Source organism: Lethenteron reissneri, chromosome 30 (genome assembly GCF_015708825.2).
Source record: "Lethenteron reissneri isolate LAM-NWPU_2019-01 chromosome 30, ASM1570882v1, whole genome shotgun sequence".
In the NCBI taxonomy this organism is placed as follows: Eukaryota; Metazoa; Chordata; class Hyperoartia; order Petromyzontiformes; family Petromyzontidae; genus Lethenteron; species Lethenteron reissneri.
In genome coordinates, this window is record NC_083808.1 from 2,707,458 (window position 1) to 2,733,953 (window position 26,496).

General features: G+C 48.5%; 1 protein-coding gene across 1 annotated transcript; it reads left to right on the plus strand.

Annotated features, from left to right (window-relative positions):
* Positions 1-156: 156 nt before the first annotated feature.
* LEMD3 (LEM domain containing 3) lies at positions 157-23,571 on the plus strand. Its single transcript, XM_061563158.1, has 14 exons — positions 157-1,482; positions 8,305-8,365; positions 8,818-8,904; positions 9,711-9,771; positions 11,456-11,532; positions 12,625-12,707; positions 13,355-13,500; positions 14,469-14,570; positions 16,192-16,294; positions 17,538-17,716; positions 18,434-18,515; positions 19,364-19,469; positions 19,595-19,673; positions 19,973-23,571. The coding sequence occupies exons 1-14, from the start codon at positions 164-166 to the stop codon at positions 20,140-20,142; spliced, it is 2,655 nt and encodes an 884-aa protein (XP_061419142.1). The 5' UTR covers positions 157-163; the 3' UTR covers positions 20,143-23,571.
* Positions 23,572-26,496: the final 2,925 nt, after the last annotated feature.

The following is a 26,496-nucleotide window of genomic DNA, read 5'->3' on the forward strand; positions in this document are numbered from 1 at the left end:
AATAGCGGTCTCGCTCTCCCTCGCACGTGCGCGTCCCGTCGCGTACACATGCCGCCACTTCCTGTTGCGAGTGACGTCACGTCCGGCTCCCCCTCCCCCACTTGGTGGGGTGGGGGGGGTGAGGAGCCCCCCCCCCCCCCCCCCGCATGAGAAGAAGAAGAAGATGGCGGCGCGGGTGAGGGACGGCGTCTCGCCTCGCTCCGCCGTCGCCTCCTCCTCCTCCACGCGGCTGCCCGCACGCAGCAGACTCGGCAGGCGCTCCAAGGACGGAGACGGAGGAGGCGGAGGCAGCGGCGGCGGCGGCTTCGATCAACGCGACGACGATAAGGAGAGGGAGAGCCGAGTTCAGGAGCAGCAGCAGCAGCGTCACCTCCACCCTGAGCAGCAGCAGCAGGCGGCGGCGGCGAGGTTGGTCGGGAGGCCGCGCAGTCGTCGTATCGGCGTGGGCTTCAGCTCGGACGAGAGCGAGGGAGAGGCGGGTGTGTCCCACCACCATCACCACCACCATCATCCCGTGTCCCCGTTCCCATCCATTCCGCACCCACCGCCGCCGTCGTCCCCTCACTCCCCTCCTCGCTACCAACATCCTCCTCCACCACATTCTCCCCGCAAGGCCGAGCTCAACAACGGCCTCAAGCGCGGCGACGCTTCGCAGTTCAAAGTCCCGGCGCCGTTGCCGAGCCCCAATGGCCGAGGAGGGGGTGCCAATGGGAACAGCAGCGGTAGCAGCAGCAGCGGCAGCGAAGGATATTCGGCATCCGAGGGCGAGGACGACGAGGGGAGGAAGCCCACTGGTGCCGCGAGGTTGCACGGGGACTCGAGGAGGCATCAACACCCTCGCCACCAGCACCACCACCAGCAGCAGCATCAACACCACCGGTTGCAGAGGCAGCAACAACAACAACAGCAGCAACAACAACAGCAGGCTGTGGGCAGAGGGCTTGTCAAGTCTTCTCCGGGCGTCCAGCAGAATCCGAGCGAGAAGTTGTTCGGGGCGCGTTACGTAGCTGATGGAACAAACGGCGGTGGAACTGGACGTGGTGTTGAAGTTGATGGCGTTGCTGGCGACGGAGTGGTGGCTGGTGGCGGTGTTGGTGGTGATCGTGCCACCAAGCAGGATGACCATCACGGCAACTGCGTGGTGCGAAACCGGCAGGTTGCGGGGTCAAGCGAGACCCACGCACCCACGGTCACCACCACCACCTCAACGTCCTCGTCGTCGTCTACTACAACCACCACCACCCCCGCGGACGCCAACCACTCTGGCAGCAACCACACGCGAGCGAGACGCGGCTCGGAGACTGAGCGGGAGCTGCTTCGCCAGTTCAAGGTGGAGGAGGGCGAGGCGGTGACCCGCCGGCGAGCCTTCTGTGCCCAGTACCTGTCCATGCTGCTCCTGCTGAGCACGGCTCTCTTCTTCCTGTGCCTCGCGTTCGTCTACGTGAACATCAGGACGGCGAGCGAAGCGACAGGGCAACGCCAGTGAGTTGTTGAGGCTGGGTGGCCGTGGTCAACGTGGGTTGGATGGGGTGGGGGGGGATGGTTGTGTATCTGTGCGTGTGTGTTGGACTTATTTCGTACCGTGCGTTAATAAGTCGGGGATGCGGGGAAAGACGACACGCCGAAGGCAAAAAGCAGTTCTAAAGAAAATGTTTTTTACAAATCTGGATTTAAAAGTGCATGGCTCCCAGTGGCTTCCTAATATCTGAAGGAAGAGAAGAATAGGACGGTCGGTTGTAGAGGCAGACGGAGATGAGATAAAGGAGGGTTAGATTAGATCATCTGTTTAATGTTATGACCAAGTAGGAGACCAGGAATCCTTTTTGAAAGGGAGACTTGGGAGTTAAATGTAGAGGTTAGATAAGGTCATAGCCGGATAAGTTCATATCCGAGAGGACGTCCACCAAGGAGATGGAGTGATAAAATCCGCTCCAGTGCAGGGTGCTAGGTGGATTATTACACGGCAAAGTTACTTAAGCTGGTGGTGCTTTGGAAAGCCCTTCATTCACGGTGGATTAACCACGGTTGATGATTTGCATCTCGCCTGGAATGCTGCACCAATATCTCAGAAGCCAACTAGGCATGAGCCTGGCGCTAGGGCTTTGGTGGGTGATCACCACACGTACAACAGGTTGTCATAGGGCTTGCAGGCATGCGTGGTTGGGCAGTATAGCAAAATGTGTTGTTCTGTACCTCTGATTCCACGACCATGCTCCACGCCAGTGTTCTTAAATAATTTTCAGAGGGGGGGGGGAGGCACTTTCGGCAATAATAGTGTGAGGGCCGCCACACCATTTAAAACCATTGGGTTTGACGGCACGATGGGGGTGTTTTCACATTTGTATGTTGTCGGGGGGGGGCAGTGGCCTGCAGGCCTTGCAATGAAGACCGCTGCTCCACACCTTCACCAACCCGCACTGACCAATGCAGGTGAATTCTGGTCAAATAACCCCCACGTCTCATTAAGATCAAGGGTCTGTTTTGCAAGGAAAAACTTTTAAATATAATGTAGAGGGTAGGTAGGTGTTGTAATACGTGGAATCATATGTCTGTGTAGGTGCCCTTTGACTACCAGGCATTTAAATTTGGGTTTAAATTACGACATACGAAATGGTAAAAGTAATTCAACGTGTAAGAAAGGCAGGGCGTCCAAAGAAATGTGTAGCACTGGGATAAATAGTAAAGAAAACCTTAAGTATTTTCATCAACAAATTGAAAAATCCATTAAACATTCACCTGTTCACAAAATGGCTATAAGCAACTAACTGCTATGTTGCGCCAGTAAACAGGTGGATGTGTGTGAACTGACACATCTTCTCTTTGTAACGTTCTAACATAAACCCAGCTCTGCTGCTTAGGCAATGCGTTGTAGCATCCTTCATGGATAGGAAGCTTGAAACAAATAAAACCTGATTTCTGCCACAAATGTAGCCGACCCCAAACCAACTCAGACTAATTATGTTACCTAAACTGATGGCATATAACGAAAGTGCCCAGAATTTGCCCGATCTCATCAGGTCTTGGAAGCTATGCAGCACTGAGCCTGGCTAGTGCTTGGATGGGCGGAATTCATCCACAGATACATGGGGCCACCGGACTACTTGGTGGGCAGCATAAAGCAGTGCACCAAAGTGCATTGTTATGCTGCATACTTCTATGCTCTCACATCTGTGTGCTCGGTGTTAACCCACACCGCACCAGCGTGGGTTACTTGATGGTCAAATGATTCCGCATGGCGTGGGGGAGCCCCTCGTCCAGCAGCAGATGAGAGGCCTTCCCCCAATGCAGGCTCGCGTGAAGCTGAAGCGAATGCTGGGATTGCAAGCATGGGACGAGAGTGCTGTTTGGTCACCCAAGTCGTGGTGCATATTTGCTGCGACGTTGGGCACCTTTTGCCAAAACAGACGTATGAGCAAAATGAGGTCGAATGGGGTTTCTTGTTTGAATTAAAGGCTCGATCAAACCCTTGCATTAACCCGCACGAGCATTAGTGGATGATCGGAAAACCCCACTTTTCAGGAAGGGGCAAATCTTTTTTGCTGTGCTACACTAATGTTTAATTGCCAATCAGTGGTAAAATACCACAGACCATTGCTAAATGTGACTTGGTCGACCTGCTTGTCTTGAAATTAGAAGTTTATATTGGGCTTCATTATCGCACAGAATCTATTTCTGTGTAACCTGTTCTGACCAGCGTGGTGAAGTATGGTGAAAAATAATCACCCATGACCAGCAATTGTGTGGGGAGGCCTTCATCCATCAATTGGTTGCCAAAGGGCTGTAGAAAGAGTAATTTAAGAGATTAAACACACCTGTTATGTGCTTCAATGTTTTCTCTGTTTTTTCTGCAGCATCAAGCAGTGCTTGCTGTAACCATTCTGCCTTGGTAAGTTTATAACCGCACCAACAACTTGCATGTGCCAAGACTAGAGTGTGAACCCTTTGGCAAAGAGGAGGGAGAAATCTTTTACCCCGAGGAGAAGAATACGACGGGCACAGCTTGGCATTATCTCGAAAAATAAGAGGGCTCGCATTAATGCCTCGTGCGATTTTTTTTTTTATATATATCACGTGTGCTTTCCTCTTGCAAGCACATAGTGAATGGCGGGCTGCAGTTCTGAAATAAGATATGTGGCTATGATGTTTGCAGTTGAAGGATAAATATATTTTGCTGTCCATGTTGAAGTCTGTAGGCCTGGTGTGGCACCGGGTCGTATGAAGTGAAGTCATGGGCCCTATCTGGGCCATAATTTGCTCAACCCTGCATTAGCACACGTAGTTTTTACACAAAGGGGCTATAACCCCCTGTTGTTAAATGGTCACGTTGTTGGTGGTGGTTTGTCTGGCAAAAAAGAGATAGGCTTCATTAAACCCACATTACAAGGTGCAATTGCAGCAAAGTAATTGGCCTAAATTAGCCGGCAAAACTGCGGCATTAAACTGCTGCTCATTGGTAACCGGGCACTGGAAGGGGAGTGCCCTTGGGGTGGTGTGGGATAATTTAAAATAAAATGTTCTCCCCCCCCCTTCTTACCATTACACTGTGCTGAATGCTAATGTTATAAATACATTTGTAACTTCAGAGTGCCTGACTCTTTTCAGCTGTCGGCTTTGCGAATGCTTGATTGAAACATAGGTTATCTGAGGCAACTTGTGATCAGGCACAGCTGCTGCTGCATTGTTGCCGCCGCAGTTTTCCCGCTTATGCCGCCGTTTAGGTTTTGACTATTTACTCATTCTGATCAATACGAGTCCCCCCCCCCCCACCACAACAGAGGTAAGCTGAGGTTAGCTACCGCCTCCTTATGACCTCTATGCCTTCTCTTAATGTCAGCGCAGTTCATGGTGTTTCATAGAACGTTTATTGCGCATTGATTTTTTTTTACCAGTAATTTTAAGGTCAAAAGCTTGGAAGTTGAGTCCGATGTTCTGAAAGCCTCTCTCTCGTACCAGTGTTTGCCTGTGCACATGATATCTGTTCAACTTTGACCAGATTGGATGGTGGTTTTATGGGTTATGCCAGTATCTCAAACTGATGGCTCTGATTGCAGTTTAGCTGGTAGGTCAAAGGTCAGGGGCAACATGCATTTTTTTTCTGTTTCGTATGCCGAGGATTTGATCAACTATGTTTGTGTTCATGTCCGAGGCTGGTGAGTGAGCCAGTGGATGGCGTCAGGAGTATCTTCGTGGTGACTTATCAACATTTCTGCCTGTCAGTTAGCGAAGCGGGCAGTGGCATTACTTTGTGCTTATTTTTTTCAGATCGAGTCATATAGAGGTTCATAAACTCGCATATTCTATTCTTGCCTATGGCAGTATGTTCAGTAGCTAAATGCCTATGTTTGAGGTCTGCGAGCCACAAGAGTGCTTCAGGAGAGAGTTATTGTAGTCTTGCTATTCCTCTTCCGTTGATGAAGCGCAGACTACAGTGGTGTACTATGTGGTCCATAGTCTGGGTTGCTTGGCCATAATTGCACCGTGGTTTGTCTTTAATCTTTCATATATTAAGGAGATGGGTTCATCGGTTCGTTAATTTTCTGATGTGGTTGATGGTACATCAGTGTCTTCGAGGAATGTCAAAGCTATTTGGGTCTCGAATTAGGTGTTGATTCTGGACGTGCACGTTATTCCGCTCTGTTTTTCAGCATTATTCATGATGTGGGTGAGATTCTAGGAGGGTAACAGCATGATCCCAGAAGGGGGGGGGGGATTATCAGGACCTGTCAGCTAAGAGTTACATTGTTGAGGTCTTCATTGATGGGCGGGTTGTCGTTGGCAAGAAAACCATGTACATTTATTTTGCAGTTCGCATCTCCCTGCAGATATTTGGTGGTAAAAGTTCACCATAACAGGGAGCCAGCGGATTTGTGCCGGTTGCAGTGTACCAGTTATGGTGCGCATCGCATTATTTACTTGTGCATATAGCAGTTTAGGTTACAAACTCTTGGACCAGGCTGGAGGGCACAGTACTCTGCCACCAGCTTACATAGAGACCCACAGACTTGAATACAGAGTTCTTATTTCGTGCGACGGGGTGTTGATCGGCAATTTGGTATGACAGGGAGTTAATCAGCAGTGTTTCTATATTCATGTTGAGGTTGGTGGGTGAGCGAGTGGGAACCTTCAGGAGTAGCCTCAAGGTGAGTATCTGAAATTCTGCCGTTGAATGATGGAAGCGGGGCAGCGGGCATTTCTATGTGGTCCATGGTTTTGAGACTGGCGACCTCAGTCGCACTCTTGGCTATTCTTAATTGTCCACCGGTGTATGCGATAGCCGCATATGCGATACGATGTTCTTGTGCGGTTCAATACAGGCCATTGTTTGCGTGGGTAAATTGAAACCGGGAGGTTTCTTCCATGGGGTCGGCGATTAGAGTGCTTATTCAGAACATTGACATTGTCCCACTGGGAGACAGACATGGGGTGAGCAAGTGAGGAGTTGACGGAGATCTTGTGAACAGAATTACTGGTTGTATCACGGTGGCTGGCACCGGGTAAAGAATCGGGCCTGTTGCCATAATATGGGGCGCCTAGCTCTTTAAAACCTGGGGAGGAGGCGGGAAAGTGGAAATATTCATGAAAAAGAGAACACGGAGGATTGAATTATAGTGTAGCAACGGGGGGCTAACGATCATTCATTCCTGCTTGCCCCTGATGAGTGCCGCAAAATGCATTCAGCATTCGCAGTTCTTTTACAAAGCACTGTAAGTGCCCTTTGCAAGCATGCCCGTTGCTTTTAACGCTTTCCAAAGAAGGTTGAAAGCAATTAATGCGTTCGCTCTGTCCGTCTGGGGCAGGAGGGGATCATGTTAACTCTAAGAGGTGATCCAATGCGAACACGACTTTGGTGTAAGAGTTGTGTTGCTATTAGGGACTTACCCAAACCGAGAAAACCAGGGAAAGTGATCAAACGGTTTCCCTGGGCAGAGCCGTTATCCGAACGCCGGTGTCTCAGGTTGGCCTCCGAACACACCGCTTCCCGTCTGCCTCGTGAAAATGCTACCGATAGTGTCGCTTTGAGGATGAGCGTATGGCGGAAAGCTTAACAGAATCCACTCGTTTGCTTGATTTCCTTGCTTTTTTTGCCCCCCCCCCCCAATAAACACGGAGGGAAAAGTGAAGATTACGGCACGTACACGTGATGTGCAAGCCAGGTTCCGGCAATGTGTATTCGAGTTCTGGAATCGGGGGGTGGGGGGGGTGGCGGCCTTTTGCTTTGTGATAGACTTATGTAGCTGGAATAGGTTAAGTCGATGTGCGATTAAGTGCTAGGAGGATGTGAAGGGTCTGTTAGGAAGTGGTGGGGGGCGGGTGGGCGGGCGTGTCCTGCAGCTAGACAGGAGACTGCCAGGAAATGAGGCAGAAATGTGCAGAGCTGTCTGTGAATTCGAGTCATGTGCAGTTGCATGCGTGCTTGTTCGTAGCAAAAAAAAGAGATGTCTGGCATTGTTCCACCGACACGAGAGATATCCAGTGACTCATGTCCAAGTCCGGCTACTTATTTGCGTGAATTCTGAAAGAGATTGAAGTTCAAACCCATTGTGAGTTCCACTGAATGCGTTTTCTTTTTATTGCCATAGAACAAGTTAATTTTAAATGGGAATGGGGAAAATGCACTTGAAATATGTCGATGCTTCGCAGAGGCTAGGTTTGAAAAAGGGAAAATAATATGAAAGTTTAGATTTTTTTTAAATCGAGCGGAATTAAGTGTTAAAACATACAGTATTGTTTAAACAACATTGTTTCGGCCCTATATGAGGTTTGGTGTGGCATCATCTGAAGCATGGATGTAACACGTGATACATTCACTCCCAGTCTGTGCCACCGAGTCTGAACATATCCACAGTTGAGCTCGATGAATATGCATTGTACTGTAATGTAATTATCGGACCACTTGTGGTTTGGCAGTCTTTCACTGTGGCTCTGTCACAGATTATAAGCTACTTGGTACTCTGAATGTCAAGCACAGCATTCCTTTACCTTACTGTACTAAGTTCATATACATGCCACAGAATAAGCAGTTGACTCCCTCGACAGAGCCTGATGATATCGTGCCTACAGTTTGTGATTGGATTAGGAGCCTCCGTGGCGGGGCGGGGGGCACATTACAAAAGTGCGCTAGATGAATCGCTCCGTGCAGGTTGCACCCCTTGCACATTGTCAGACTTTGCAAGTGGATGCAGCCAATTTGTAACAAGAAAATCTAATTTGTGCGCCGCTATAGAAGCAGGAGTCGGTTGGGCCGTACTTGCAGTAATGCCTAGAAGTGTGGAGCCCTCTGCTCTTGTGCGTGCCCATCTGCAGATGCCTCGCTGAGTGTCCTGCAGCTGCCGATGTCACCGCCGTCACGTGTTCGGGCCTCGCTGTCACACGTGTGTGTATGTCCTTGTCATTATTGCTGGGCCACCTGATTATTTCAGTAATAGATAACGCGGCCGATTTTGAGGTTGATACTCGAGTAATCGGATAATGGCAAAATAGTTGGAGGACAAACAAGTCTAACCTTACCTCATCGTCATTATCAGACGCGTCACGTTGGGCATTGCTTATAGGCGGTTTCCCACCTTAAGGATTCAGAATGTCAGGGTCATTTACATTCTCAATGCGGCCTGAGTAATCGAACGTACAAAAAAAGTAGTCGTTAACAATTTTTAGGAGATAAATTTACTTAATCGGCTGATCGTCCCAGCTTCAATTGGGATTTATGGTATTGAGAGCGATGTTTCAACGGCGAGGGTTTTGTTTCCGTCGTGGCGTTCGGTGCCTTGTAAACGGAATGCTGCCACGGACCCCCGGGGTGCATAATGGATTGGGCAGCTGCAGCGGCACTGCCAGGGATGCGCGGCGGTGTCGGTGCGCGCTCGCTGGCGCTCGTTTGGCGGCGGTCGCCCTGGCCTTGTGCCGGTGACGGGTGGGGGGCGGGCGGGGAGTACGCCGGTCCGTGGGCCTGGCGCGCGGAGCGTCTGCGTGAGCGCCACTCTGTCCCCGCTGACCCCCGGATGTGTCTGTGTCCCGTAGATATTTGAGATGCGCACTTAGAGGCATTAACGTTCAATGCGGTTGGTTTCTTTTAGTTTTTCTGCACTGCAATTTGGTTATAACAAAATCACTCCCGAGTTCACTCTGTCTCGTCAGATCTCGGAAACCAAGCTGGTTTTCGTCCTGGTTTTTACTTGGATAGGGTTGTGAAATGGCCAGGAGGTGGTAGTAGAGCACTGGATACTTGAATCCATCTGTGCAGAGCTTTGAGTGCTATCGTTTCATGCCAGTGTGTTCTCTGGAAGCTTCCGTTTGTCAAAGGCGCAATACCATATTTAACTAAGCATCCCAATACAGGAGTCTCCAAAAAAGTCTTGAGATTCAATTACGGGCAAATCAAGGGCGATTTTTAAGTTAATGTTGAAAAAAAAAATTGCACAAGTCAGCATAAATAATGCAATATTAATGACCAAAGCATTGGGAGTCGATGTTGAATGGTTCCTTGTTCATTTCTACATCCTAGCATTTCTGAGCAGATTGTTATTGCAACATTAGCTTTGAAAAAAACAATGCTTGACATTGCCCTGAATGAACTAATATGAGATGTACGTATGCATTGAAATAATGCATATATGCTCATTAACACTGAGCAGAGCTCTGAGGTGGTTGTGAAACGGTTGTAAGAGCCGGTTCTTTTTGTGTTGACACTTGCTATGCTTCTTCCCTGACAGGACGATGGCCCCGAGTGGCAGATCCTCAGCAAACTCTACGATCATCTGGCCACCATCGCCGGTACAATGACAACAGCAGCAGTAGCAGCAGCTGGTTCTCTTTGACGCAAGTTGTCTTGCTGTCCACAATAATTGCAGCACAGCATATCGGATCAATTTTATCTGTACATACCAAATTAGCTGATAAATTATACGCCGATACTCCAGCGGTGTTTAATTTAGTAAAAAAAAATACTTGGCCAAGACAATGTGCTAGCAATTATTTCTTGAGCGTGTCCTGAAAGTTCGTGTAAATTTTTTCGAAGGCACTCAAAGAATCCAGTGACATAATTGAACCTAGAATTAACCGCGGGCAAGAATAAGTTGTTTTAATTGCCCATTTAAAGATGCACCCAAGTCAAGGTTCTTTCACTCGCTTGTAGACTACAGCAGTGCAATTAGTAGTGGCGATTGCACCTTTAGAACACTGCACAGGTAATTACACGTGCAACGCATGAATAACTTGGAGCTCATTACAGTTAAATCTGAATTGGCGCAGCGTAATTGTTGCGCGGCGAGCGTAGCGCCCGATAGCCGGAGCGGCGCGTGTGTAATTGAGTGCAAGGTGGTACCCCCCCTTCCCCCGCCTGCGGGTTCAGGTCTCGTTCATTACCACACCGCAGTGTTTCTGGGAGACGGTGGCAAGGGCCAGATTTCCATCCTCGGGTTTTGATTTCGAAGAGATTTCTCTTGGTGGGGGTTGGGGGCGGTGAGCACCACTGTGCCGGTAACAAGGGGGGAAGTTTCCGCATTTTGGGGCAATCTTGGAGCAAAAGTCTTAGGGTCCTCCGGTTTTTCCCTCCACATTTATAAACGTGCATTCTTTTGATTATTTTGCTGCAACAAATGTCCAAATGATAGGCCACTTTGTTGAGCTGTCATTTGTGGCCCAGGTCACTTCTTCTGACAAATAAGCTAATACCTCAGTGGGTTTGACTGGTAGGATGGGAATGGTTTCGTTTTATTTGTATGTTTGGGTGATTTGTTTACATTGTACTTTGCACGACTATCGTGTTTTTGTATTTCTTTTTATTGTTGTAATGTGTTTACCCGCCCCTTCTGGGCATTTGTGAAAAAGAGCTTCATAGCTCATCGGATTCCTCCAGTATAAATAAATATTCTGATTCGGCTCATGCACATGGAGTGTCATTTTGATGGTAATTATAGTTGTAGAAAATGTAGCTTATTTATGGAATGAGTGAATGGCCCACGTACGTGAAACTTAATGCATCACTGTCGTCCCTGCGCTGATGAAATTGTGAGTTCGTCTGGGTGCATCCGACACCGCGGTATTTCATGAGCATTTCTCCCGTATGGGGAGAAAGTTGGACAGTATTTATATCTAAAGTGCAGTCCAAGTTCGTTGACTCGGTGCCCACTGTTCAAGTGCCTGTGACCGACTGCCTCTCTTCGTAAATGAAATGTCCAGTATTTCTGCACGGCATAATTTGCGGAGATACGGTAGCATTTGGATGCTATGGGCATCAAATTGTAATGTATTAAAAAGTTAGTTCAGCTGGGTGTCAGACAATTCAATATTTTGAGCATTTCTCCCCTTGTCACATTACTTTTACTTGAATTGCAGTCCTGGTTGGTTTATATGCCGTACCTATGTGAAAAGAAAAGCTACTTAGCCGTTATACCAATGATTACTCGCATCGATAAAATGTCTGGACCTGCTCACAAACGCCACGTGTCTCGCACAGGTGACCTGGACTGCGGGGACCACGTTCACATCAAGAGCCGCAGGATTTCGTTTGTAGATGCATACGCGTTCATCACGGTAACTCTCGGTCGGCGCTGCACCATTCTCGCATCGCGACATTGAGCGATCCTATATAGTCGGGGGAGGGGGTATAACATCGCTGCCATTTAACGATATACCTAAACCGGCTCAAGCCTGCCGTGAAACCACCTGATTTCGGTGTGGCCACCCCCACTCTAAATCCCTCCCTGCTCCGTTACGGGTCACTCTGCTTGCTCTTTCCTCATCACTCCCTCTCTTCCCTCCCCTCTCATCACCCTCTCATCCCTGACATCTTTGCCGGGTCATGCCTTCTTTTCCCCTTCCTGTCTGGCTCTCTCCATTTCTTCCCGCTCCTCATCTTGAGCCGTGTCCACTTTGCCCGTCTTGGGGACTCTTGTCCCAGCGGCCCGTCCCTATCCCAGTCTACTTGCTCATCTGCCTTTCTGTGCAACCGACTCTTCTCGCCTTCCCGTGGTGTCCCATGGGCACAAAGTTGTATCAATCATTAATTAAGTTATGTGTAATGTATATACTATCCTGAGTTTTGCAAATTTAGTAATGATATTAATTCAGCCCCCGATGACCACATCACCTGGAATGCGCCTCATCTCATTAGATCTCGGAATCTAAGCTGGGATAAGTGTGGCTAGTGCTTGGGTGGGTGTCAACTATGCACAGGCAGGTTGTTATAGGGCTTGGGAGGAGACGTGGTGGGCATTAGCTTGGGAAGAGCAGCAAATTCGATTATTTTACTTTTTGCTTATTCTTCCGGTTTTATCGAAACCTGTAGCTATCATCGTGGTAAAGTATGGTTAAATAAGGAGTGGGGAGGCCATCATCCAGCAGTGGATTGACAAGTGAGCTGTAGTCATGCAGCTGTGTGCAGTGTACATATTGATTCTGCTACACCATTGCTATATTTTGCGAAGAAACACAACGGGGGGAGTGTTACCCCCGCCGCCTCCCACTAGTTCGTTTTTTTTGCTATGTTATCTCCACTGATGTGTTTGATGGTTTTAGACTCAAGTTTTCTCCTGTGCCTTGGGCGTAGACACTGAGAGGTCTCCTAATTGGTGAGCGGCAGACATCGTTTTCCGCTTGTGAAATTGCGTCGTCTTTGTGTTGCAGTCGACATCCCCATTGGTCAACGAGTCGATGTTCAACGCTTCACTCCAGACGATCATCGGGAGCGAAGCCGACCTCGGCATTCGGTGAGTTTGCATCACCCCCCAACACTCTGTGCACAGGACACCGTGTGAAAGATGAATATAGCGTGCTCCATAAACTGCAGAGCAGTCGGCTACGGGTTGACAAACGACGGTCTCATTCCCACAACTGATCCCAGCTGTGCTGTCGTCATCGCGTCATGCGACGAAGCATCCATTTCGCATCTGTTGCAGGGCAGTGGTAACCCTTCACGTTAGAGGAACGGTCCATGAAAGAGGATGTTGCAGAGCTACCTCTGAAATCCCTTGAAGTGACCCTCTGGTCCAGACAGTAGTGGACAGCAGTTTCCCACCTACCTCTACACGACAGTCAAACCCATATCTTTAATTCTAACCAAATTAAGTACAAAAGCAAATGTGATTTATATAATTTATTTAGTGCAGTTATTGGTGACCAGAAATCACTTTGATTAAACTGAACCCAAACTCTCAACGTTTGAGTCACCAGGCCACCTCTGCAGGTGGCTACATTTTGTGCGATTCTACAGTGCGATTCTTATTCACGGTGTGATTCTAACCCCGCACCTCCGTTCAGCTCGGTTGGCGAAAGAAGTTCACACGCGTACATTTTAATCCGCTTGATGCTACTTTTGACGTTCACCACCATTCTGTGTCTCACTGCGTGTCACCAGGTTGCTCGGCGAGGACACGGAGCAGGAGGTCGCGAACCTCGTGGACGTTCGATACCTCGAGTCGACGCACCCGCAGAGGTCTTTCATCTGCCGCCTGCGCAGGGCCTTCCTCACAGTGCTGCACAAGCTGTTCATTGTGTTTGCAGGCGAGGGGCCCACACACACACACACCCTCTTGCCACCTTTGTCGCCACCACCAGCACCGCCACCACACTTGCGGAGCCGTGAAGATAAACTGAAAACGACATTATTTTGTATTCTACCAGGTAAAGCCCACTGAGCTATGCAGCTCTATATCAGAAGTGACCTGGTCACAAATGATGGCCCAACGAAGTGGCTTATCACATGTAGAAATGTGTAGCTTGCCAAATAATCTAAACGCATGCTGATTCTAAATATGGAGGGAAAAAGCGGAGGACCTGGAGAAAAATCCATGCAACCATGGGTAGAACATGCAAACTCCAAATATAGACCCCATAACCTCCTGTATACCAGGCGAGGTAGTTACCATCTCGCCACCGTGGCAACATGTTAATTACCTCGGGAAGAGGTGCCACTGTGCAGTAAATCAGCGTAGGCCTCACGGTTTTGACAACTTTTTGTCAAACCGAGTAGTCGGTAAGGGCATTTACATGGTGATGGATTATTTACATTGCAAAATTATAGATGTTTTTAAGTGTTACCGCATCTCAAGATGTTGTACAGCAACAGTCATCATATTTATGTAATAAAGAATGGCAGTTTGCCAATGGCAGAGGAGAAAAGGATGTTTTTTTTAGCCTGAACATGAAGAGGCTTGGAATCAAAAGCACGGATGGCTGGGGTAAGGGAGCTGCAGATTGGGCAGCAGTTTGAAACAATCTTGATGTAGCCTAGATTTTGTGCTAGGATTAATTGCATGGCAAAGGTGAGAGCTAGTGATACGATTACCTCTAAGCTTCAGGTAAATTCCTCAATGTAGATAATCTTATCACCTCTTCCCTATCAACCCGCCCTCGTCGAATCGATATTTGCGACAGTTGCGAAGCGTTCTCGTGACACCACCAGTTGAATAATCCCCATAGCCGAGTGCACACAGCGGTCAAACCTGGACGCGTGTTGTGTGCGCCCACAGGTGTGGGGATTGTGCTGGGCGTGCTGGCCTACATGAAGTATCGCTGGCGGAAGGAGGAGGAAGAGACCAGGAACATGTATGACCTGGTCGAGAGAATCGTCGGTAAGTAAATCACCTTTCTTTCTTACTTAATTTGAAAGCCCATGACTGTTATGGTGAGTTTCTAAGACCGTTCAATGTCATCTTGCATCTATTTAAGACCGAAACAGGAGGAATTATCCACAATTCTTGCCATCGCCTGATGAAGCTGGTTGCAATTACCAGCGAAACGCCACGGTACTGGAATTGTAAATGTGGGTTTACTCTCCAACACACCTGTGTGCTAAACTATTATCTAATTGGCATGTTTTTCTTACATGACAAACCTCACTAATTGGCTGTGTCAGGTGATGGCGGGTTTAACTACACATTTATATGTACGCGATCTAACCCGAAACCAAAAAAGAACCTCTCGTGAATCAATTCCATTTTGTTTCTCCTGCAAAAGCATCCGTGGCGATGTTTGGTGATGCGAGAGAGATTTAATTTCACTTGACTGCTGTCACAAATTAGGTGATGGAGGGAATTACCTGCCACGTGTGGTGCTAACACGGTGGTTAAGTGCGGCCCAGTGCCTTTTGAGACGAGGAGGAGAAGCCAGGTGGTAGTTCCTTTGTTGAATCTCCAATTAGGTGACTTGTTAGGATCATCGCATGCCGGCCACTTATTCTGCCCCACCGGCTGTCGGTGCCTGTCCCGGCTGACAAAAGCGTCGAGTGGGTTTGAAATGAAATGGCTTGAAGGAGAGTTGGCGCATTCCTAATTGGCACAGTTACTCCAGATTCCGGGCTTTGAAGGTCGAACATATTAATAGCTTCGCTTTCGGTGGTGGCCGTTTTTCGCTTTGACGTTTTGGCTGTCGGCAGATCTCGCACGCCACGAACCTCAGGGGGATGGTCCGTGTGTGAAATCTCGATTGCGTTCTTTCCCCCCACTCCCCCGGGTACAGCGCAAGTTAATACAGCGGCATGGGACCGGCCGCTCCGTAACACCGGTGCTGGCAGCTGCCGTGGTGTGTGTAACGATTGTTACTTTGCAACTGGTTTACATGCCCTAAGATTACGGAGTGGCATTTTTAAGGAGTTTGGAGACCTGACGGCGATTCTGTGTGTGCGTGTTTTTTTGTTTTCGTCATACAGTGCACAATGATGATCGCTGTTTACTCCTGTGGTTATATATTTAAATTTAGAATTTTTAAACCTGCAGTTGTTTAAATACCATTATGTGTGTGTTTCGTGTAGCTATATGACAACTCGTCTGCAATGCACTCAATCTCTTCAGATCTCAGAGACTAAGCTGGGGTTGAGCCTGGATAGTGCTTGGATGGGCAGCCACCAAGCATGACAGCTGTGGGGGCTATGTGGTTGTGGGCAGCAGAGGGCAGTGCAGCATAATACAATGATGTACTGTACTTCTTTGCTGCCCACCATCACCAATCCACACTGACGGGAGCGTGACGGCGCAGTCAAACAAACCCCGCAACCCGCACAGCGCGGGGAGGGCACGTTTCAGTCGTGGATTGTACGCATGTGGAACGTCTCTCGCACCGTACGTAGCCGACCACGCCAATCAGAGGTGCGGAGAAGGACGACAAACAATGAGGCTGTAAGTGTACAAATAAATGAGGTGGGTTAATGGAAGATGTGCGTTCATTTGTAACTAAAAGGCCCGCTCGTTGTTGCAGAAATGCTGCGGAGCCACAGCGAGAACTGCGTGGAGAACAAATCCCTGCAGCCCGTGCTGCCTCTTCCTCACGTCAGGGACACGCTCATTCCGCTGCAGGAGAGGTGAGTAGCTCGTGGGGCAACCCCTTGTTAGAATCGGAATCTTTATTTATCCTGGAGAAATCAAATGAGGCTATGGAGCTCTTGAAGACCAGGGTGGGTTTCCCAAAGACGATTCCGCAAGGGAAAAGAAAAGAGATGAGGAAGGGAATGGACCGGTTTGTGGGACAATTTGAGCAGTTGGACAGGACTTTCCATGAGAGACGAAAGGTTGAAAGCATCTTTTGTGGGACACTGACCCACGCATCCTCCCTCACTTATCAAACAAGCTCAATACATTCGACTGATGAGGATGACAGTAGATGTGGGCAGCGGACCCACACGACATCGGGAGGCCCTCATCCAGCAGTGGATTGACAAAAGGGGCTGTACATGTGCGTGTACAACAGCACTTGTCCCAACAGTTTCTGCGGCAGTGGGTGATGACGTGGCCCAGTGGGAGCGCGTTCACCACTTTCTGCAAATGTTCATGGTATGAATCAGAATATTTATTTATTAGAGGAATCCGATGAGCTGCAAAGCTCTTTTACCACAGATGTTACGGTGTAAATCCAGCGGCCGCCCTGATTAATACTGCGGTGGGCATTAACCGCAAGAATACGCTACGTGAGTGGGCCCTTGTGTGCCGGCGTCGTGGTTCAAATTTTGCCAAATAAAAAAACACACGCATATTACTCTCATTTGTTGACATCCACAGATGGAATGCGCCTTACAAATGTAAATGATTAACACATTCCTGCGGAGGGAGCCAGGGTCAACGGCGGCGTGGTGTATTCCGCAAATATGGCCGACTGAGGGCGGGGCACAAGCCGGCGTGAGGAGGTTAAATGTTGAGTTTTATAAGGGCACCACGGGATGACCAGCCCCTCCCCACCCAGCCCCACCCCTCCCACCCCCCACCCTCCCCACCCAGCTTCTCCCCACCCTCCCCTCTCCACCCAGCCCCACCCCTCCCATTTTTGGATGCACGACGGACGGACGGACACAATAATCCCCTGTGGGCTGGTGGAACCAGGTGGTTCCTACCAGTATTATTGCTCACAAATGTGGAAATCTGGCAGACCCCTCCTGAAAAAGAATTGTGCGATTAAGTGAGGCTTTCCTGGATAAAGAAGCCTAAATATGATAATGGAAAATGCGGGAGGATCTTTATTTTGTGGGTGTGTGACTACGCACACGAATAGCACTTGCTCCGACAGTCTGCTAATGCTATACGGGGGATCTTTGTCTTCGTCTTCGCACGTAGGCGGAGGATGCGCCGGGTCTGGCGCCGCGCCGTGGCGTTCATCGCCGCCAACGAATCGCGCGTGCGCACGGAGCGGCAGCGCATGGCCGGCGAGGACTGCGAGGTCTGGCGCTGGACGCAGGCCGCGGTCACGGCTCCGCCGCCGGGGAAGCTGCCCGCCAAGATCTGGCAGGGCAAGGGTGAGCTGCTCGGCGTGACCCCCCCACCTCCGCTTTGCTCAGCCGTGCGCACGTGCAGGGTTCGGGCCTTTCGTATGTGCTGCATGTTGAACTTCTTTCGCGCCGTACGTAGCCAACCGTACTAATCGGAGGTGCGTGGGACGAACCACGAGTTAAATACAGCGTGTAGGCTTCCCAGGGTTGGAGAACATGCCACCACGGCCCACCGATAACAATAATAATGATTATTTCATCTTGTAACACACCGCCCTGTTATTCGCTCGCTCTCGAAGAGCGAGAGAACGACTGAGGCATGAGGAACCACAGGCAAGCCGGAAGGCGGCAGCTGCGCCATGAGCCGGCGCCAATAATTTTCCCCAGCTCTACGTGAAGGTGTTAGCGGACATTTACTGAGTGTTTACTTGCAGGAGGAGACCGCAGCACCTGTTTTTGTACCCACTAATCGGGTACCAGAGTCTCGGAAAAAAATCTCACTGGTTGCCATGTGTAGTAGTAGTTGTGAGTGTTGGCATTGATTTTAATCGATGACTCATTACGTGCCTATCATTCAGCCCTAATTACAATGCAACGCTTGCCTTGGGAGTTTATCATACTTTACCCTTGAACATTTTTTTTCTGATATTGCTGTAGTTTAATGATTACTCGGTGTTTGTTCTTCAAAGTGCATGTTGGCATGCTCTGACTGACATGGCGATGTTTTTCTGTGCCTCTTTGCAGCCTTCCATCTGGATCGGAGGAACTCCCCACTGCACAGCCTCACTCCCTGCCTCAAGATACGCAACATGTTTGACCCAGACATGTATGTACACTGTCTTAAGCGGATTAGCCTTCCCGTCTGGGAGGGGGATGAGGGGGTGTATTTGTAGTGAAGTAGCTTACTTGCAGCTGGAGTGGCCGCCGAATACAAATGTGCCTGTGCAGGAACGTTGGTAATCAATGCAAAAACTCCCTTCTGTGGCGTGTGGATCAAAAACATATGGACATGAAAGAAATGATTTGAACTCAACCTGCGAAGAATCACAGACAGATGCGTGCTTGGAAACACATTGAGAGACAAAGGGGAACATAGGAATTAGACAACACGTGCAGATTCATGATAAAATTCTGACCGTTAAGAAAAAAAATTTGGTTTGGGCAGCATGCGTCGCTCAGAACGACGGAGCAGCAGCCAAGGCATGGGACACATCCGGGAGGACATACGCTGACATGGAGCATGTGCAGGTGCTAGGCGTGTTCTATCGCACGATCGTGAGAGACGGCAAAGGTTGATTGGCACGACGCGCGACGCTTCGCTGTTCGCGCTGGGACCTTCTTCAAGACCTGAATTGAGCAGCTCACGCCGTATAAACGAGGAGGCGGTAGTAGAACCTCGCAAAACATTGGGCGAAACCTATGACATGGCACAGAGCACGCTGTGCATTCCGAGAACACATGGGAGAGCTAGAGAGCATCTTATTTTCTCTGCTGTGGAGGCGAGGCATTCATTCGTGGATTGCTGATATTTTATCATGAAAAAAATCCTTTTCTCGGTTCTTGCCACTGGCTCTGCGGAGGCTCTGCATCTCTGTTGATGATGATGTTTTGCTGCTGCCGATGATGTTAATGCTTTGCTGTTGATGATGACGATGATGCTATTGTCCTCTTCAGGGAAATTGGGGAGAACTGGCACCTGTCAATCCACGATGCCATCATGGAGAAGTGCCATGACAACGGTGGCATCGTCCACATCGAAGTGGACAAGACCTCGCATGAGGTGAGCAGTGCAGCTGCTGCGCCCACCACCCCACTGCCTCCGATTAGGACGGTTGTATCGTACGGTGCAAAAGTAGTTGAGCATACATACACACCGACTCATTCCGCCTTTCGTGTGCTGCCTAGGGCTGCGTGTACGTCAAGTGCCTTTCGCCTGAGCACGCTGGGAAGGCATTCAAATCGTTGCACGGATCGTGGTTTGACGGTAAGGAGCACAAACATCACCCTCCGCGCCTGGAATGGCAATAATTAGTAATAATTAGTAACCGTGGTATCGCAGCAAAGGGGTATTTCTATTCCTTGCGGCGACTTTTGGAAGAAAAGAAAGCAGTCTACCCATAGGGACAGCCACTTTTGACTTGCCACGAAGTGTTACGAATTCTATCGACCCTGGAGGGACAGGTGGGGCTGGTGCCTTCATTGCTGGAGGGACAAAAGTGGTTATTGTAAACAAATGACTGGCGTTTCCTTCTACGTTAAAGCGCGTGCCACTGTTTCCCACAGGCAAGCTGGTGACGGTGAAGTACCTGTGGTTGGAGCGGTACCACCAGCGGTTTCCGCACGCCGTCACCAGCAACATCCCCATGCAGCCGTCGAACCGAGCGGCAAACGCGTCCCCCTCCTCCTCCCCCCCCGGTTGCCAAGTGGAGAGGCACGGCGACAAAACAATCTAAAAATCACGCTGCTTCCTCGCCGCAACACCTCGAGTCCCCTCGCCTTCTTCAAACCGGCCTTGCCTGCCTCAAGTTCTCTCTCCTTCCTTGACTGTCCCCTGCTACCCGCCGCCGCGCCAACACTCCACTCCCCCCCCCCCTTTCCCCACCATGCTCCCTTTTTACGCATGGGAAAAATCACCCGTTGAGTCGGCGTTGATCTCAGACGATCGCTTGATGCTTCGTGTTTCTGTTTATCCCTCCTACGGCTCGACTTTTTTGTGTTTGACCCTTTGGACTACTGCCTGCGAGTGCCCGTATGTACGCTGCTATTCTGTCAAAGTGCAGTATTACTGATACTGATGGGGTGGGGGGGGGGTTGGCATATGCTTCTTGTTGTAGGACCCTTGAATCCACTCTGGTCTACAGATTCCAATCCCATCTGAAAAATGTGCATTTAAAAAAAGCCATTTTTACAATCAACTTAATTGAACTCAATTTTTTTTATGTGAGAAGTAGCGTCAACCTTTTTTACATGTGAGAAAAAAAATTACAAAAATCTTTTAAACAATAAGTCTGATGTTTCTTAACAAATGCTGCAAATTGCGGTGTTTCGTTATATATTTTTTACCTTGTATATTTTGTCGCAAAGGCCTCCTTGAAAAGCCGTGGCAACCCCGTGGACTGTTTCGCCATGTCCCCGTGCGAGCCGCAGCGCTGCTTGATCACCGTGGGTCCACGGTGGGAGACGCGTTGCATAACCGCCACGGCCTCCCTCTCTCGCTGGCATTCGTTTGCACAATAACGCCGGGGGGGCTTGCCTCTCCGCCTCCCCGCAGGGGATTTCCAGGCTAAATTCCTCGCACCCCCGCCACGGTCTGCCTTTTACAATCGCCGAGCGAGAGACGCTTGCTATCCGCCGCCTTGTTGACTGGGGTCGGATTGCTCTGGACACCATGCTGTGTGTGCGAAAACACCCAAGGTTTTTGCAGTGCTGTGCGCTGGCCACCGGAAAGTAAAGCAAATAGTTTGCGAACAGGGGGATCCATTTTATCGACTGACCTGAGCTCGCGCGTGATTAAATGTTGTGTAAGCACGTCACACCCGCTACGTTGGAGTGCATCGGGAGGGCATTGGTGATGTAATGAGTGGAATGAGATTGTTAGGAGACATGCCGGACGCTTCAAAATGAAGTTGTGCTCTCCTTATAGTTTTTCGCTTATTTAAGCGGGGTACCGGTAAGTGGATCGCCCATGTATTTCTCTTTCGGAGTACAAGAGTGTGCCGGTTGTTGCCAAGCGTGCCCCCGCCCCCCATGTCCGCTCGCTTGCAAGTGAGGAATTGGCCGAAACTTCTCAATGCGGGACCCTCCTCCTGAGAGAGTCCCGAGGCTCGGCCACGACTTCCTTGGATTCCAAAAAAGTACAACACTCTTCTGTACGACGTGAAATTGTGGTTTTATGACGTGTTCAGTCTGTTGAAGCGAGACGAAACAAACCTTGGGCTGTGGTGGGGAATGAGCACAGGAGTTTGAGGGTCCCCCGGTACACAGGGTGTTTTAAAATTCTTACTGCAAGCAAGATACACGGCGAGTCACCCAAGCTCCCGTATTACAATTTGTTCCTGACGGTCCACTCTTGGTGTTGCGTTTGCGATGGATTCGTTTATTTTAGTTTTATATCTATATTTTCCTACCTAATCGCATATATTGATTTTCGTGTCTTTTTTGGGACCTGTTAATAGGTTGTGTTTGTATTGGATGCTACCTGCGTTAGGAGAGTGGGGAGGCGGGGTGGTTGTTACAAATGTTTTAAGTGGGTGCATCTCCCGAGTGTAAATGCAAACTGTACATTTTATTTTTTTTCGTCGGGTTATTTTGCAAAGATGTAAAGTTGTAATGGTGGTGATGCTTTGTTTGCGTGCCCGCCTCTTGGGTGGTGATGTTGGTCCGGAACAGACCGCGATCCCCCATCCGAAAGCGCACTCGAATCTCACGAAATTGTATGAAACTCTTGAAACTGCTGAGCAACAATTGCGCAAAGTGTGAATTGAACAATTTTTTTTAAAGGTCTCGTTTTTTGTACAGGTTCGGTGTTTTGTTTTAAAGCGTTTTTTGTAATGACAGTGCTGAGATTGCAATTCCATTAAAGCCATTTTGTGACTGAAACCATTATAAAATGTGTAATTGCAAGGGGCACTTGCTTTTCTTTTTTTAAACAATTGGACTTTGTACATTTTTAAACATGTATTATTATTAATGCATTTATATTTAAACATTTTGCCATTTGCTTCATTTCCATTGCTGTGCACTTGAATGCATTTGCATTTCCGTCAAGAAGTGGCCGCATCGCAAGAGAGTTTCCGTTGGAGCCATGGTTTCGTTCACAATCGCGGTGTTTATACGAATACAACAAAAAAAACACCACGTGACCCCTTGACCCACCATTGCTCACGACCTCTTCTCGGGCTCTTGCAAAAAAATGTTTGGCCAAAAAAAAAAATCTGACCTCCATTTCCAGCATCTGTTTACAAAACGGGCCCTGTGAAACAACCTTGTACTGACAATGTTATCTGGTGCTTGGGTTTGGACAGCACAGTATATTCCAGGCTCAATTATGTCTCAATCCCCAATTTACACTGCAGCAAAACCGCTTAGATTTCCCAGTTTATTTCTTTTTTTTAAGTGCGCTTTTGTTCACCAAACACCTAAAGCCGGTTGTGGAAACGTTGACGTCCCATTGCATGAGCATAGCCTTCTGTTGACAGCGGAGCAGCTCCCTGTTATATTTTTCTTTAAAAATGTATTTCCAAAGTATTACAGCAATACCACCGCATTGCGTACGTGTACCTAAAGTGCAAAGGCATTATTAGACAGTGTTACCCAGCTTGCGTACTGGCGATGCATATCTTGTTGGTGTGCCTTAACTACAAAAAGAAACTGCATTTCATGCTTGAAGAGGCTGCTGTTTGAATGTTGTTGCACGGCGTTTTGGTTTTTTTAATTGGGGTGGTGGTGGGGGGGTGGGATTCACGCGTAAAGTCATGTCAGTGTGTCTGACGTGTGTGTTCCTATATTACAAACAATAAAAAGGTGCTTTTTTATTTTAAACACACGCGCGCGCACGAGTGCATGTGGCGCGTAGTGTTCGCGCGCGCACTCTGTGCTCTCCGTGTCGGGGACAGGGACGGGGATTTGCGTTCACCTCGCTCCCTCGTCCGCGCAAGTTTTGGAACACGGTTCGATTTAAATTCCGTGAACTGGTGCGAGCTTGGGGTTGGTTTGGCTTTTGGTTGTGGTGGCGGTGGAGTGCGCTCGGAACACGAGAGGACGCGTCGTGGCCGCTCGCCCCGCGTGGACGGGCGGAACTTTTTTTGTCTAAAGGCTGCAGCCCTAAATTTGTTATCCGAGTACTGTACAAAGGTATTTAATTAAAGTTTACTCATTTTTCAGACGCCGTTTCCTCCTCTGTTATTGTACATTCACAGCTGCGCGGTCAGTGGTACAGGTTGGCCCAAAATTCGGAACACATACGGTTATATTGTGATTTAAAGCTTTCGTGACTGCAGGGATTCATATTCTTGGTTTTCGGTAAAGTCACGTAGAAGGGAAATAATAAAATAATATAAATATTAAACAATAAAAATTCTCACGACGTTTCGACTGCAACACAAGCAATCATCATCAGGTGTGAAATCCTCGCTCCCTCTTGCTGTGGATTTCAAACCTGATGATGCTTGCTTGTGTTGCATTCGAAACGTGAGACTTTTGATTGATTTGTATTATTTTATTATTTCCCTTCTACGTGACTTTACCGAAAGAACCAAGAATATACATACGGTTATTTCATTTATTTAAATTTTTTTATGTATTATTTAAGTTTATATTTTATCTATTAATATATTTTTCTTATTCCTGTGGGTACACCTCGTATGCGTCATTTACGAAACTGGACCAAGAACCCTGAATTAATTGAAACAAAACAATTGGTGAATGCTTCAAGATTACACGGCTGTAATCTTTTTTTAGTCTTAAATTAATTTCAAAATAATTAATGCATGCGTTAGTGTTCAGAGAAGTCGGTTCGAACATTTGTGAAGTGGAAAAAACCCTTATGTGATTTGTTAAAATATAACCCTTTGTGCCCTGACTTGGGCCAACTTGTAAATTGTCCCAATTTCAGCGAAAGCTGATGCACTGAAGTGGCTTTTCTACTCGGGTGGAAAATATAGTAGTAGGCAGTGTTGTACAAAACGAAATCCTTCATTGTATGTTGAACTTATGTCACACCCTGCGTAGCCAACCGTGCTAATCGGAGGTGCGGGAAACATTACTGACCAAATCCACCTTGAGAATAGGTCAGAGTGGTTTCCTACTCTTGAGCATGGTGCATTGCTTACTCAAAGGCCCTGAACTTGTGGTGGAAATGCCACACTGCTTTGGCAGGTTTAATACTTTAAATCAATAACTTGATTTCCTGCGAAGTGCTAATTTCATCAATCCCAGAGGAATTAAAAGTTGACTCCACCCCGACTGGGATTTGAACTTGGAAACTGCATTCGGAAGTCACACACTCCACTACTGTGCTGCCCCAGTAGTCATGATCAATCATACACTGCTAGATGAAGGCGTCTCCAAACCGTGGTCGGCTCACGGACTCGAAAAGCAACGATGTCATCGAGCTCCTGCACGCGAGCCGATGTCAACGCTCCACCTTCGTGGTGGACCCTCGACCAAGGCTTGCCTGCCTGCTTTTCCCGCCATCCCTTTTTGCCACGTGTCCTGCGCAAGCCCACTCACGCACTCTTATTAACAGCCGAAAATTAAGTCTAGCTTTTTGTTGTGTAGGGTAATAGCGCCGGCTGCTGCCCAGCAGCGGCAACTGCGGTGGACAAACAGCACCTCCACGGGTGCGTGTCGGCAGGGCGTACGAACTGGGGCAAGGGTCATGGAAGACCCCATCTGGAAGCCCCTGGAACCTGCTAGTGAGTTCGAGAAGGGAGGCGTGGCCAGGGCAGAGCCAGGCCGCGCTGGGAGCATAAAAGGAGCTGAGAGCGGGGGCTCGAGGCTGCCGGTTCTGGGAATGAACTCGTCTCGTCGTCTTCGCTAGATATTGCGCGGCCGGATAGTTGTTGGCTGTCTAGGTCAGCGCCATCAGTGTTACACGGTCAGGGTTGTGTCGAGGCTGGGCTAGACGACTTGCGAGAGTGCGAACCTGTGAAATGTGAAGGTCTAAAGAAAGAAGGCATCTCCTGGAAAACCCTTGTCTCCGAATCATCGACACTACATATGCATGTTACAAACTCATCTCTTTGCAAGAAGTGGACAACTCGCTCATCGATGCCATGTTGAGCAGTCTGTCTGCCAGACTGTTTCGCCCCATCCACACTATGCTCCACCACCACTGCTGGTCACAACAACAACAACAGCAACAACAACCGCCATTTCCCACTAAGTGGCAGTGACGTCACTACGGCGTTTGTGCCAGGCTAGGTGCACCGTCAGGCCACGTGAAGCGTCGAAGGCTCGCTGGCAGGAGGTCACGGAACAGAAGACCCAGGTGCCATGGGTTTGACTGACTGAGATGACTGGCAGATCCACCACGTCTCCTTCCACCCAACACACTCACCCACGCACACGCTCAACCACCACACAGTCCACACTGCAGGGAACAACGCTTCTCTTTCTGCCTCTTCCTTCACATCTCTCCACTTTGAAATTCCCTCTCCTCGTCTGTATTCTCAAACTCTCAGAATCATAACCTTGTTCAATGATCTATTCTTAATTACCTATACTTTGCTATAAAATGTAACATTATATGGACAGAAATGTGCTGTATTAGTTGTCCTTTCCCCGCACTTCTGATAAGCACGGTTGGCGACGTACGGTGCGAAAGAAGTTCAACCAAAATTTCGATTTAAAGCTCTCGTGACTGCAGAGATTCATATTCTTGGTTATTTCGGTAAAGTCACGTAGAAGGGAAATAATAAAAGAATAAAATAAACCAATTAAATTCTCACATTCTTTATTTTTTTATTTGTATTATTCTTGTGAGAATTTTATTGTTTTATTTTTATTGTTTTATTATTTCCCTTCTACGTGCATTTACCGAAAGCACCAAGAATAAGTTCAACTTACATAAATAATCTATCCTGTCTCCAATAGTGTTGTTTGTTATTGGCCGCTTGGACGTTTTTGGCCTGTGCTCAGCAACTGTTACATTCAACAACAACAAACATACAATGTCAATGTGTCTCATCTGATTCATTCTTTCATTCCCGTACCACGCGTGTGAACTCATTCATTTTTGATGAATGCCCTCTATCGATTCCAGCTGTTATCGATTCCAAATGTCCCGCACTTTCCGATTTCCACAG